At 41.6% G+C, this 14,566-nt stretch overlaps 1 protein-coding gene across 1 annotated transcript in view; it reads left to right on the forward strand.

Moving 5' to 3' along the window:
* Positions 1-14,566, forward strand: part of DNM1 (dynamin 1) — a gene marked incomplete at its 5' end in the record, with an annotated part of 66,271 nt that overhangs the window by 23,888 nt on the left and 27,817 nt on the right. The window contains 3 exons of the mRNA XM_081339481.1: positions 1,475-1,526; positions 3,343-3,354; positions 5,120-5,233. Of these exons, the coding sequence (XP_081195607.1) occupies positions 1,475-1,526; positions 3,343-3,354; positions 5,120-5,233 (178 nt within the window). The remainder of the gene's footprint in view (positions 1-1,474; positions 1,527-3,342; positions 3,355-5,119; positions 5,234-14,566) is intronic.

A 14,566-nucleotide genomic window follows, 5' to 3' on the forward strand; every position in this document is an offset into this window, starting at 1 on the left:
CTGACAAGAAAAGTCAGTGGGGAAAGTCAGATTCACTTAAACGGCAGGGGGACTAACTTAACAACAGTGGCAAGAAGCAACATAAAACGGGCCAAACTCATTTGACAAAATGTTTCATTTAGCCACATAAATTTTGGGCTGAATTGTGGGCATGAGTCAAGGAAAAACCTGTAATCAATAAAATAAATAGGTTGGGGACATGAAAGGATTTTGAGCACACACAAGTCACAAAGAGACACACACCCCCTCCCTCCCTCCCTCAATTTCCCCATTACTAACTGGTCTGAATACACTGGGAGGTCCCAGAAGACCCTTCCCGCATGTTTTGAGACTTTGGAAAAAGTCCAAAGAAGAGCAACTAAGATGATCCAAGGCCTGGAGACGAAAACATAGGAAGAACAGTTGCAGGACTTGGGAATGGCCAGTCTAGAGAAAAGAAAAACTAGGGGGGGGGGGACATGATAGCAGCATTCCAGTATTTGAGGGGGCTGCCCCAAAGAAGAGGGGTGTGTGTGTCAACTTATTTTCCAAAGCACTAGAAGGCAAGACAAGAAACGACGGATGGAAACTAATCAAGGAGAGAAGCAAACTGGAATTAAGGAGAAACTTCCTGACAGTGAGGACAATTAACCAGTGGAACAGCTTCCCACCAGAAATCGTGGGTGTTCCATCACTGGACATTTTAAGAAGAGACTGGACAACCATTTGTCTGAAATGGCATAGGGTTTCCTGCTTGAGCAGGGGGCTGGACTAGAAGACCTCCAAGGTCCCTTCCAGCTGTATTCTGATGGATGGATGGGTTGAAAATGTAACATTGCAAACTTGCAAACTATATTGGAAAGAAAGCTGTTCGTTATCTATAGAGTATTTCATAGTCTATCTCCTAATGGGAGATCCCAGAAAGAAAATGTAGTTATGGTAAAATAATAATAATAATAATAATAATAATAATAATAATAATAATAATAATAATAATAATAATACCACCAAGATGCTGGCAGCAACCCGTGTCAACCATTAGTGCCAGTCAGTTTGAGTGTTCAGTTGACTGAGTTTCATGTTTTATGAATAAAAGTTTTATATAATAATAATAATAATAATAATAATAATAATAATAATAATAATAATAATAATAATACCACCTAGGATGCTGGCAGCAACCCGTGTCAACCATTAGTGCCAGTCAGTTAGAATGTTCAGTTGACTGAGTTTCATGTTTTATGAATAAAAGTTTTATATAATAATAATAATAATAATAATAATAATAATAATAATAATAATAATAATAATAATAATAATAATAATAATAATAATAATAATAATAATACTACCACCACCTAGGATGCTGGCAGCAACCCGTGTCAACCATTAGTGCCAGTCAATTTGAGTGTTCAGTTGACTGAGTTTCATGTTTTATGAATAAAAGTTTTATAATAATAACAACAACAATAATAATAATAATTCTCTTTTGCAGTGCTCAGCAAAGGAGCAGCCAAATGAGTAAGAAAAAAACAGCCGGGAATCAGGTAAGAACCCCATAATTGTTGAAAATTGGGGGGAGAGGGGGTGTTTCCCGTGTCACGAATGGATGTCAGTGGCCTTCCCTATTATTTAGCATGATTTATGGCGGGTGCCTTAATTAATGTCCATCGTGGATGTTGGCTGATGTGTCGTCTACGTAGGTCGGTTTGGTTTCTGCACGTTGGCCATCAATCCGCTCCCATATGCACCCCGTGTTTTAGCCCCCCCCCCCCCGGATGGGTAGATAGGATTTTGGGATTAAGATCTGCTGGCAGTGTCGTGAAGATGGAAGAAATTTGGATGGCCTTCTTACCTTCTCCCCCCAAAAAAAACTTGGGACGGAAGAGAAAAATTGAGGGACTGAATGAAATTAGCAGACCGACCAATTCAAATCAAGGTTGGACTTCATCTCTTGCCCTACCAGCCCAGGTGCTGCTTACCTATACAGGTAATCCTCCACTTACGACAGTTCATTGAGTGACGCCGGCACTGGAGAAAGCGACTTACGACCAGTTTTTCACGCAGCATCCCCAGAGTCCCATGATTGACCTTCGGGCCAGTGGGTTCCTATTTACGACGGTCGCAGCGTCCCGGGAGAGTCACGCGATCCCCCCTTTTTGGCGACCTTCTGACAAGCAAAGTCAGTGGGGGAAGCCAGACTCGACTCAACGACCGCGCTACTACCGTATTTATCGGTGTATAACACGCACTTTTTCTTCCTGAAAATAGGGGGCAAATGATGTGTGCGTGTTATATGCTGATATAATGTTAATGACCCATAGTTATTTATTTGAAATTTAAGTTTTTTTCCTGAAATTTCCTTTTTAAAATGAGGTGCGTGTTATACGCCGGTGCGTGTTATACGCCGATAAATACGGTAATTTAACAACTGCGGCGATTCACTTAACAGCGGTGTCAAGGAAGGTCGTAAAGTGGGGCAAAACTAGCAAATGTCTCACTTGGCAACGTAAACCCTGGCCTCCCTTGCGGTCGTAAGCCGAGGACTGCCTGCATTCAGGTTGGGCTGAGCGAAGCCTTGCTTTGGTTGAAATTATCCTGGCCATCTGAGGTCTGAAAGCCGCTTTAGGATCAGGGTTTGACTTGGTCTCCTCCATCCTTCGAAATTATAAATTGAAAGTCACCTCCTAGCAGGTGCTTCCTGAAGCCCTTAGTAAGTTACTAAGTCCAAACGAGTCACTCCAAGTTCGAGATTTCTGCATTTCTCATCAACACGTCTTAGGAAAGGTGCGCTTTTAAATCAGCTTTTTCCTTCCTTCTCCAACTCCTTAAACCGGCTCAGTTGAGTTGGGAAACGCTGAACCCCCAAAGCTGAGCGATCCACGATCTCAATTTAGGGGTTCTCCAAGACAGCCTACGCTTAATTTCCCCCCCCCCTTTTCTTTTTCATTTAAGCAGATTTTATTTTGTGGTGTGAGCTTTTCAGAGTTCCAGGCTATCTGGGCCTTTGTTTGAGCAGTCGTAAATATTTTTTTTGGGGGGGGGGGTTGGGGGGTGTTATTATCTACCAGTCTTCCCTAAGTTAGTAACCTCCAAATGTCTTGAGACTACAGTTCCCATGGTCCTCCATGGGCGTGGAAGTCTGCAAATTGTGGTGTCTGCATTTGGTGGAATCAGATTGGGAAGGCTATAGGTATATGTGTGTATTTGTGTGTGTGTGTGTATATACACACACACACAAATACTTTTGGTGCACACAGCTTCTTCTTCCTCCAATTGCTTTTTTTTTGTTTTTGTTTTTGAGTAATAATTTTTCCTTTCTTTGCTCCTGTTGTCTCTGCTGGTGCTGCTCTGTTTTTTCAGGATGAGATCCTGGTGAGTAAGAGGGGGAAAAATAAATAGCCACGCGTTGTTTGTGGCGTGTCTCAAAAATACTAATTTTAGGACCTCTGCGGGGGTAGTACGAGGGCTCTCCAGGCCAAGCGGGGAGAAAGAAGTCAAATCGGACCCAGGTTTCTTGAAAAAGAGAAATAAGGAAGCGAAAATATTCTAGTTGGACAAGGGTTTATCCATTTGGACACAGAGAGAGAGAGAGAGACGGCAGGCGGAGAAACGTGGGGGAAATGGTGAAAACAGTGGAAATTTGTAGAATTCCAGCTTTCTATCTCTTCCCAGAGATTTCATGCTGCAAATTCTCCCATCCACATTAGCCGGTACTATGGGGATGTGGTTACTACAGCTCCCATCGTTTCCCATCTGGAAAATGCTCCTTGAAGGAGCAGGACATACAGAACAAGGGTTTTTAAACACGTCTGAAACTCAACAGGCAGATTCCAAGCTGGGGAGAAGCATTAAGGGCCCAACAGACAGGGAAAAAAGGACAACGGACAACAGTTGACCAGAACTTAAGTTGATAGACGTGGAAAGCAGGGGAACACATTTCCAAAACAATGTCATGTGTGTGCTGGCATCCCAACACAGTTGTGTCCTGATGTGCCTGTGCAAAGGATATGAACAGATGCAAAGATTTGTATGCCGATGGGACCATCATTCAGCACCCAGTTCAGTAAATATGAACATCATCATTATCATCATCATCATCATCATCATCATTTCATATTTACTGAACTGGGTGCTGCAGGATGGTCCCATTGACATATAAATCTTTGCATCTGTTCATATGCTTTTCACAGGCACATCAGGATGCAACTGTGAGATGGAGATGGAACTCTTCAGTAGAGTCCTTCAACATGATGCTTTGGAGATGCAATGGACAATTGTCACACTCTCCAGTGAGCGTGGTCCATAACTACCTTTTCTGGAGCTCCTAGTTGTCGAACAAAGATTCATATGTCAATGAGACCATCACAGTTCAGTAAATATGAACTTCTAGTAGCTGGAGATGGAACTCTTCAGTAGAGTCCTTCAACCCGATGCTCTGGAGATGCAGTGGACAATTGTCACACTCTCCAGTGAGCGTGGTCCATAACTATCTTTTCTGGAGCGCCTAGTTCTTGAACTTTTGAAGGCCACCATCTTAGGAACATGGTGCCCTCTTGAATTTGACCCTGTTCCAGGGATTTGCAGAGGTGGTGGAAAGTGGTGAAGCTAACTGATCATTCTTTAGATAGGTGGAGAATATGACTTTCAAAGGTCCTAATCTGAGGTTCATGGTTTTAACATGTCAAGGGCAAAGCAGTGAGGATGCACAAACGCAATAGGGGGACTCCAGTTTCTCTTTGTTTCCCAACACTGTTCTTGCTTAGTTGTTAAATGCTTATTAACCTCCTTTGTTTCTCATACTCTTCCTTTCCCTGCTTAATTAATAATCCTGACCATGCAAATATGGCTGCATGCATTGCGTAATTTTGCAAAGAGATTTCCCTTTTTTAGACTTAGGAGGGTGGTGAAACGGCCAAGGGAAGAAAAAAAAAGATGTTATTTCCCCTAAAGCTTTTCCAGATTTTTCCCCCCCAAGACTTCACATCACTAATCTCAGATCGTTGGCTTGAGTTTATGCTCCGTGCAACGGCTTTTCAGCCAATCCGGCCGCTTCTTGCGTTTGGTGTGGTGCAGTTGTGTTTGGGTAGTCTGGTCCCTTGATCAGCATTTGTGACTCTGAGGTGTTTTGGTGACCCAGGTGATCCGCAAGGGTTGGCTCACAATCAACAATATCGGCATCATGAAGGGTGGCTCAAAAGAATACTGGTTTGTCCTGACTGCTGAGAATCTCTCGTGGTATAAAGACGATGAGGTAAGGATATGAGTTTATCTTCTCCATTTCTCCGCCGCAAACGAAAAGAAATTCTAAACCCGCTGAAATTAGTCCTTGGAATCCATAGTTGTCCATAGAACCTATCAGATCACACAGCCGGGATATCTAATCTTATAATCCCTTTAGAGCAAGGATTTCCAGCCTTGGCAACTTTAAGACTTGTGGACGTCAGCTTCCAGAGTACCTCAGCCAGCCTAGCTATTCTCCAAAGGGCCTGAAAGCAGGAGAAGAAGCAACGGATGGAAACTCAACCTAGAACTAGGGAGAAATTTCCTGACAGTGAGAATAATTAACCAGTGGAACTCCTTGCCTCCAGAAGTTGTGAATGCTCCAACACTGGAGGTTTTTAAGAAGAGACTGGACAGCTGTTTGTCTGAAATGGTGTAGGGTTTCCTGCTTGAGCAGGGGGCTGGACTAGAAGATCTCCAAGGTCCCTTCCAACTCTGTTTTCTATTCTGTTCTGTTCTATTCTATTTTTCTATCCTTATTCTATTCTATTCTATTCTATTAATTTTATTCTCTATTCTATTCTATTCTAATTTTATTCTCTATTCTATTCTATTCTATTCTATTCTATTCTATTCTATTCTATTCTATTCTATTCTATTCTATTCTATCATATTCTATTCTATTTTCCTATCCCTATTCTATTCTATTCTATTCTATTCTATTCTATTCTATTCTATTCTATTCTATTCTATTCTATTCTATTTTCCTATCCCTATTCTATTCTATTCTATTCTATTCTATTCTATTCTATTCTATTCTATTCTATTCTATTCTATTCTATTCTATTCTATTCTATCATATTCTATTCTATTTTCCTATCCCTATTCTATTCTATTCTATTCTATTCTATTCTATTCTATTCTATTCTATTCTATTCTATTCTATTCTATTCTATTTTCCTATCCCTATTCTATTCTATTCTATTCTATTCTATTCTATTCTATTCTATTCTATTCTATTCTATTCTAATTCTATTCTATTCTATTCTATTCTATTCTATTATCATATTCTATTCTATTTTCCTATCCCTATTCTATTCTATTCTATTCTATTCTATTCTATTCTATTCTATTCTATTCTATTCTATTTTCCTATCCCTATTCTATTCCATTCCATTCCATTCCATTCCATTCCATTCCATTCCAATCCAATCCAATCCAATCCAATCTAATCTAATCTAATCTAATCTAATCTAATCTAATCTAATCTAATCTAATCTAATCTAATCTAATCTAATTTTATTCTCTATTCTATTCTATTCTATTCTATTCTATTCTATTCTATTCGTGGCAAATGGCAGTGACAACAATTTGAAGTCAACTCAAAGGATGGTAAAGGGTTTGTCCTAGAAAGGAAATCTGAGGAGATCTTTTGAGAATGGAACAGTTGAGTGGTCAAGTCAATAATAAAGGTACTAACTGGAGGGTGAGGTGGACAGTTTCAAGGTACTGAATGGATAGGTGTTCAGGTTATCCCAATGTTTCTCAATCAAGACAGGTGGACTTAAAATTCTAGAATTTCCCAACCAGCAGAATTCTGGGAGCTGAAGTTCAGAAGTCTCCAGGGTGGAGAAAAACTGCCATCGTGGGCAGGTTTTATGGGTTTTTCCACTAGGCTGATTTGGAAAATATGACTCCCAACCTCTGAGTTATGTAGTTGTAATTTGGAGCTGAATATTGTGCAAGTTGGATGCCAAAATCGTCTGGAAGGCACCGGTGGGAAAAGGCCCTACCAAGTCCTTGCGTCTGTTTGCACATGACGGTTTGGTTTTGAGCTTAAGAGCTCTTTAGCGTTCCAACGGGGTTTTCCGGTTTAAGATTTCCAGATGTTTCTCCTCTCAGAGGCTTTTGAAGGCCATCCAAAATCTTGGAAGGGGACTCATCTGCAAGAGACAATTCCCGAGATAAAATAGCTCCCTCCCAAACTTGAGGTGGTCACTCGGGGCTGCCATATTCTTCTTCTTCACTGTTCTCCACTCCATCTTGACGAAGTTGCACATCTGTCATTGCCCGCTAACGTTTCCTGGCCCGGCACTTCATTCCCAATCCTTTCTCTTCTTTTTCCTCCTCCTCCTCCTCCTCCTCCTCTTCTCTTCCTCCTCCTCCTTTTTCTCCTTCTCTTCTTTGTTTTTAAACTGCCAGAGGCTGCTGGGAAAAGCTAGAAAACTGTGAGTTAAGGAGAAGTGAGTGGAGGGGCACAGTAGCTAAGTCCTTGCTGATTGGACCCTCCTTCTCCTCCTCCACTTCTCTGTCCTCTTCTTCTCTTCCTCCTCCTTCTCCTCCTCTTTCTCCTCTTCTTCCTCCTTCTCCTCTCCTCCTCTTCTCTTCCTCCTCCTCCTTTTTTCTCCTTCTCTTCTTTGCTTTTAAACTGCCAGAGGCTGCTGGGAAAAGCTAGAAAACTGTGAGTTAAGGAGAAGTGAGTGGAGGGGCACAGTAGCTAAGTCCTTGCTGATTGGACCCTCCTTCTCCTCCTCCACTTCTCTGTCCTCTTCTTCTCTTCCTCCTCCTTCTCCTCTTTCTCCTCTTCTTCCTCCTTCTCCTCTCCTCCTCCTCTTTCTCCTCCTCTTCTTTGTCCTCTCCTTCTTCTCTTCCTCCTCCTCCTCCTCCTCCTCCTCCATGCCAGCCCAAAAGCAAACATGCGTTTTAGATTTCAAATTGGCCTCGGCATCTGGATTCCAGAGGTGGCCCCCCACCCCCTACCCCCATCCTTGACTGCAGTTGCTCAAAGGTGCCTGGAATGCCTTCAGTTGAGTAGCATAAGCCGTTTTAACCAGTTCCAGCTGTGGGGATGGGGAGAAAGGAGGGAAGGGTGGGTGGGTGGGGGGGATTGGGGCTCCCTTTAATCCTGGGGGCAAGGGGAGCCTGCCGGCGGAGCCAGCTGTACATGTCTTCAGCCCTCCCCCCCTTTTCAGTGGGGAGAGGCAGCCGAGAAAGAAAACGGCTACCTGCCAGTCGAAATAATAAATCACCGCGCAGAGACCCCAGTGCTGGGAGAGCAGGAAGGACCCCAGAGAAAGGGACCTTTGTTTCCCACCGCAAGGAAGGGGAAGTGTCGTGCCTTTCTGTGTTTCTCTTTCCTCCCCTCCTTTTCCACATTTCCAGTTAAAAAAAAAACAACTAACCCCCAACAACATACCCAGGCATCCACCCGTTTCATCAATCCCACTCCTCAAATACCCCGGCCTCCGCAGCAGGAATTTCTTTTTTTCTTTTCTTTTTTTTTTAAAGAAAAGCTAAAGCTAAAAATAAAAAAAATCTCTGCTCCCCTCCAGATGGAAGACTTTTGCTTCTCTGTCCAAATTTTGGGAGATCATGGTGGCATTTGCAGATCCCATTCTTGCAATGTTTAGGCGTTTTTGGAGGTGGAGATCAGAGCTTTTTTTGGGGTGGGTGGGTTTAACAACCCCGACAAATTTACACTAGTGGAGGCTAAACCATATTTCCCACCCTAGAGTTGCGTACTTTTGCGTTCACGTCGTGAAGTTAATTCCCAGTGAATTAAAAGCTATGACGCGGTTCCTCTTTTAGTTAAAGAATTGACAGAATTGAGAATCAATATGAATTTTAAAAAGCGAGGGGGGGGTTGGGATAGAAGACCTCCAAGGTCCCTCCCAACTGTGCTATTCTATTCTATTCTATTCTATTCTATTCTATTCTGTTCTATTCTATTCTATTCTATTCTATTCTATTCTATTCTATTCTATTCTATTCTATTCTATTCATTATTTCATTCTTCTATTCTATTCTATTCTATTCCCTATTGAATAGGATAGAACAGAACAGAACAGAACAGAATGGAATAATAGAATAAAAATAGAACAGAATAGAACAGAACAGAAGAATAGAACAGAACAGAACAGAACAGAACAGAATAGAATAGAATTGGCTCTATTCTATTCTATTCTATTAATTATTTCATTCTTCTATTCTATTCTATTCTATTCTATTCTATTCTATTCTATTCTATTCTATTTCCTATTGAATAGGATAGAACAGAACAGAATAGAATAATAGAATAAAAAATAGAACAGAATAGAACAGAACAGAAGAATAGAATAGAATAGAATAGAATAGAATAGAATAGAATAGAATAGAATAGAATAGAATAGAATAGAATTGGCTCTATTCTATTCTATTCTATTAATTATTTCATTCTTCTATTCTATTCTATTCTATTCTATTTCCTATTGAATAGGATAGAACAGAACAGAATAGAATAATAGAATAAAAAATAGAACAGAATAGAACAGAACAGAAGAATAGAACAGAACAGAATAGAATAGAATTGGCTCTATTCTATTCTATTCTATTAATTATTTCATTCTTCTATTCTATTCTATTCTATTCTATTCTATTCTATTCTATTCTATTTCCTATTGAATAGGATAGAACAGAACAGAACAGAATAGAATAATAGAATAAAAAATAGAACAGAATAGAACAGAACAGAAGAATAGAATAGAATAGAATAGAATAGAATAGAATAGAATAGAATAGAACAGAACAGAACAGAATAGAATAGAATTGGCTCTATTCTATTCTATTCTATTAATTATTTCATTCTATTCTATTCTATTTCCTATTGAATAGGATAGAACAGAACAGAACAGAATAGAATAATAGAATAAAAAATAGAACAGAATAGAACAGAACAGAAGAATAGAATAGAATAGAATAGAACAGAACAGAATAGAATATAATTGGCTCTATTCTATTCTATTCTATTCTATTAATTATTTCATTATTCTATTCTATTCTATTCTATTTCCTATTGAATAGGATAGAACAGAACAGAACAGAATAGAATAATAGAATAAAAAATAGAACAGAACAGAAGAATAGAATAGAATAGAATAGAATAGAATAGAATAGAATAGAATAGAATAGAATAGAATAGAACAGAACAGAATAGAATAGAATTGGCTCTATTCTATTCTATTCTATTAATTATTTCATTCTTCTATTCTATTCTATTCTATTCTATTCTATTCTATTTCCTATTGAATAGGATAGAACAGAACAGAACAGAATAGAATAATAGAATAAAAAATAGAACAGAATAGAACAGAAGAATAGAATAGAATAGAATAGAATAGAATAGAATAGAATAGAATAGAATAGAATAGAATAGAATAGAACAGAACAGAATAGAATAGAATTGGCTCTATTCTATTCTATTCTATTAATTATTTCATTCTATTCTATTCTATTTCCTATTGAATAGGATAGAACAGAACAGAACAGAACAGAATAGAATAATAGAATAAAAAATAGAACAGAATAGAACAGAACAGAAGAATAGAATAGAATAGAATAGAACAGAACAGAATAGAATAGAATTGGCTCTATTCTATTCTATTCTATTAATTATTTCATTATTCTATTCTATTCTATTCTATTCTATTCTATTCTATTTCCTATTGAATAGGATAGAACAGAACAGAACAGAATAGAATAATAGAATAAAAAATAGAACAGAATAGAACAGAACAGAAGAATAGAATAGAATAGCTCTAGAATAGAATAGAATAGAATAGAATAGGCTCTATTCTATTCTATTCTATTCTGTTCTATTCTATTCATTTCAATTATTTTTAGGATATTTGCTAAATATCTGCCCGCTTCACGTCGGTGATTCTCCTACGTGGTGGAATAGCTCTGTAAATGAAGCCAGCCAGCATCCTGCAGATTGCTAATTTCTTTTTTCTTCAGGCACAAGGCAAACAAAATTAGCGTGGGTTTTTTTTTTTTTAGTTTTAAGTTCACCTTCTCGTCTTTCTTGGCATTCAAAGGCTTTTACCGCCAGTCAATAGGGACATTTTTCTTTGTTGACAGAAGCCTCTTTCCAACCTCTGCCCACTGGGCCAGAGTTGGTGTTTGTGTTGGCCAAGCCGGGCACCCTAATGATCCAATTGGGGAAAATTAAAAGTCTGCAGCCCCTTTTTTTGTCTTTTCCTTTGGCTCTCCTCATTCCGACTCTCTTCCTGCCTCTTATGTGTGGGCTGGGGGTTTTGCAGGGTCTTTGTGCACCCCTCAGAGGAACCTCAGCACTAAGGTGGTCCTTCGGCTTCCCAATTTTATACAGCTATAATCACTGCTCGCCATCCTTAACTTTACGTCCATCAACAAGATCGCGTGAAGTACTAATACCACTTTACAATGCTTTGGTAAGGCCACACCTGGAATACTGCATCCAGTTTTGGTCACCACGATGTAAAAAGATGTCGAGACTCTAGAAACAGTACAGAAAAGAGCAACGAAGATGATTAGGGGGCTGGAGGCTAAAACATATAGGGAACGGTTGCTGGAATTGGGTATATGTAGTTTAATGAAGAGAAGGGTGAGGGGTGACATGATAGCCGTCTTCCAATATTTAAGGGGTGGCCCCAAAGAAGAGGAAGTCAAGCTATTCTCCAAAGCGCCCGAAGGCAGGACAAGAAGCAAAGGATGGAAACTAGTCAAGGAGAGAAGCAACCTAGAACTAAGGAGAAACTTCCTGACAGTTAGAACAATTAATCAGTGGAACAACTTGTCTGCAGAAGTGGTGGGTGCTCCAACACTGGAGGTTTTTAAGAAGAGACTGGACAGCCATTTGCCTGAAATGGTATAGGGTTTCCTGCCTGAGCAGGGGGTTGGACTAGATGACCTCCAAGGTCCCTTCCAACTTTATATTATTATATTATATTAACAGCTTCATTCCCCTGTTCGTCCCTGACATAAAAATAGGATTTTAATTGAGGCATCTGGGAGGGTCAGCCTTTGATAAGCATCACCAGTGGTCCCTTTTCAACCTTCTTTCTAAAAAAAAGGGGGGGGATCTTTCTGGGGTCAGAGTTTGGAATAGCAAAAAAAGGGGGGGGAAGAAAGTGGAGAAATATAGGGAAAATATTGGTAGTTCAATGTTGAAATGAAGGGTCCTTGATGCCCTCTGAACTTGGTTGTTTACTTGCGGACATTTCATTACCCAACTAGGTAACATCATCAGTGCTAGAAGGGAGAGGGGTTTGCAAGGAGGAGAAGGAGGAGGAGGAAGAAGAAGAAGAGGAGGAGGAGGAGGAGGAGGAGGAGGAGGAGGAGGAGGAGGAGGAGGAAGGACACACTCTGCGGTCCTTGGTGCTCTCTGAGCTTGGCTGTTTTCTTGCAGACGTTTCAGGACCCAACTAGGTAACATCATCAGTGCTAGAAGGGAGTGGGGTCTGTTGAGTGGAGGAGGAGGAAGAGGAGGAGGAAGAGGAGGAGGAGGAGGAGGAGGACTGTGGGGTCCTTGGTGCTCTCTGAGCTTGATGGTTTCCTTGCAGACATTTCATGACCCAACTAGGTAACATCGTCAGTGCTAGAAGGGAGTGGCGTTTGTGGAGAGGAGGAGGAGGAGGAGGAGGAGGAGGAGGAGGAGGAGGAGGAGGAGGAGGAGGAAGGACACACTCTGCGGTCCTTGGTGTTCTCTGAGCTTGGCTGTTTTCTTGCAGACGTTTCAGGACCCAACTAGGTAACATCACCAGTGCTAGAAGGGAGAGGGCTTTGTGGAGAGGAGGAGGAGGAGGAGGAGGAGGAGGAGGAGGAGGAGGAGGAGGAGGAGGAGGAGGAGGAGGAAACAGATTGTGGGGTCCTTGGTGCTCTCTGAGCTTGGTGGTTTTCTTGCAGATGTTTCATGACCCAACTAGGTAAGATTGTCAGTGCTAGAAGGGAGTGGGGTTTGTGGAGAGGAGGAGGAGGAGGAAGAAGAGGAGGAGGAGGAGGAGGAGGAGGAGGAGGAGGAGGAGGAGGAAGGACACACTATGCGGTCCTTGGTGCTCTCTGAGCTTGGCTGTTTTCTTGCAGACCTTTTATTACCCAGCTAGGTAATGTCATCAGTGCTAGAAAGGGAGTGGGATTCATGTGGTGGCGGTGGCGGTGGCGGTGGAGGAGGAAGAGGAGGAAGAGGAGGAGGAGGAAGGACTGTGGGGTCCTTGGTGCTCTCTGAGCTGGGTGGTTTCCTTGGGCATATTTCGTTGCCCAACTAGATAACATCACTGGGGCATCCTCAGAAAGTGGGGAAAGGTTTTATACGCTCAACCGAAGGATTGTGAAAAAGAGGCTCGGTGTTATTTGCCCCCCCTTTTTTTGGGGGGGGGGAGGTCTAGAAAGAGCAGCAACCGAGCGCTTGGTTTGGGGCCCAGTTACACTTCTGTTGGCGGAAAAGTTGGCTTGGTCGAAGGAGACACATCTGGGGAGCGTTAAGCGAATACCAGCCGTTTCCCACAAAGGTTTCTCCCCCCCCCCTCTTCTCTCTCCCCCTCCTCAACCTCCATTCTTAAAAGAAGACTGGCATGCAAAGCGATCTTAAAGGGCCCCAGACGGCCCCCGTGGAAGGATTTTCTCTTTCGGGCCCCCCACCCCTCACCCCGGAGGAGACATTAGAACCATGTGGGGGGGGTGGTGGAAAAATGACTCCAAAACCCCTTTTTTTTTGGAATCGTTTCTGTTTTCTTTGCCGCCCCCTTCCCCCCCCACACCATTTCTCCCTAGTTTGATTTGTGGAGAGCCCAGGGTTAGGGTTGATCTGCCCCCCCCCCCACCATGGTTTTAGGGATTGCAATGGCTTCCCCGAGGCTGAGCTTCCCCAGCCAGCTCCAATCTATTCCCGGTTTGGAAATCTAAAAAAAAAGAAAAAAAGGAAAAAAAAAAGGGGGGGCCACCTTTTCATTGCCCCACCCCAGGGATATCATGGGAGCTTGCTTTCAAGGTGAGGGTACGCCCATGGTTATTTTTTATTTATTTATTTTTATTTTAATTCCATTTATATCCCGCCCTTCTCCGAAGACTCAGGGCGGCTTACAAGCTTAGCGGTAGCCTTCATTCTATGCATATTTTTATTTTTATTTTATTTTAATTCCATTTATATCCCGCCCTTCTCCGAAGACTCAGGGCGGCTTACAAGCTTAGCAGTAGCCTTCATTCTATGTATATGCCTGCTTGTTAGGGCTTTCACACCTCCCCCAAGCAGCATTATTACAAAGTCAGCTTAATTGCCCCCCAACAATCTGGGTCTTCAGATTATCTGTCTTAACAGAATGACGGAATGGGAAGGGGACCTTGGAGGTCTTCTAGTCCAGCCCTTTGCTCAGGCAAGAGACCCTATAGCATTTTGGACAAATGGCTGTCCGGTCTCTTCTTAAAAACCTCCAGTGTTGGAGCACCCAGAACTTCTGGAGGCAAAGCTGTTCCACCGATTAAGTTATTGTTACCGTCAGGAAATTTAACAGAATAACAGGATCGGAAGGGACCTTGGAGGTCTTCTAGTCCAACTCCTTTTTTCCAAGGAGAT

The sequence above is a fragment of the Vipera berus genome, assembly GCF_964194415.1.
Source record: "Vipera berus genome assembly, chromosome: 15".
In the NCBI taxonomy this organism is placed as follows: domain Eukaryota; kingdom Metazoa; phylum Chordata; class Lepidosauria; order Squamata; family Viperidae; genus Vipera; species Vipera berus.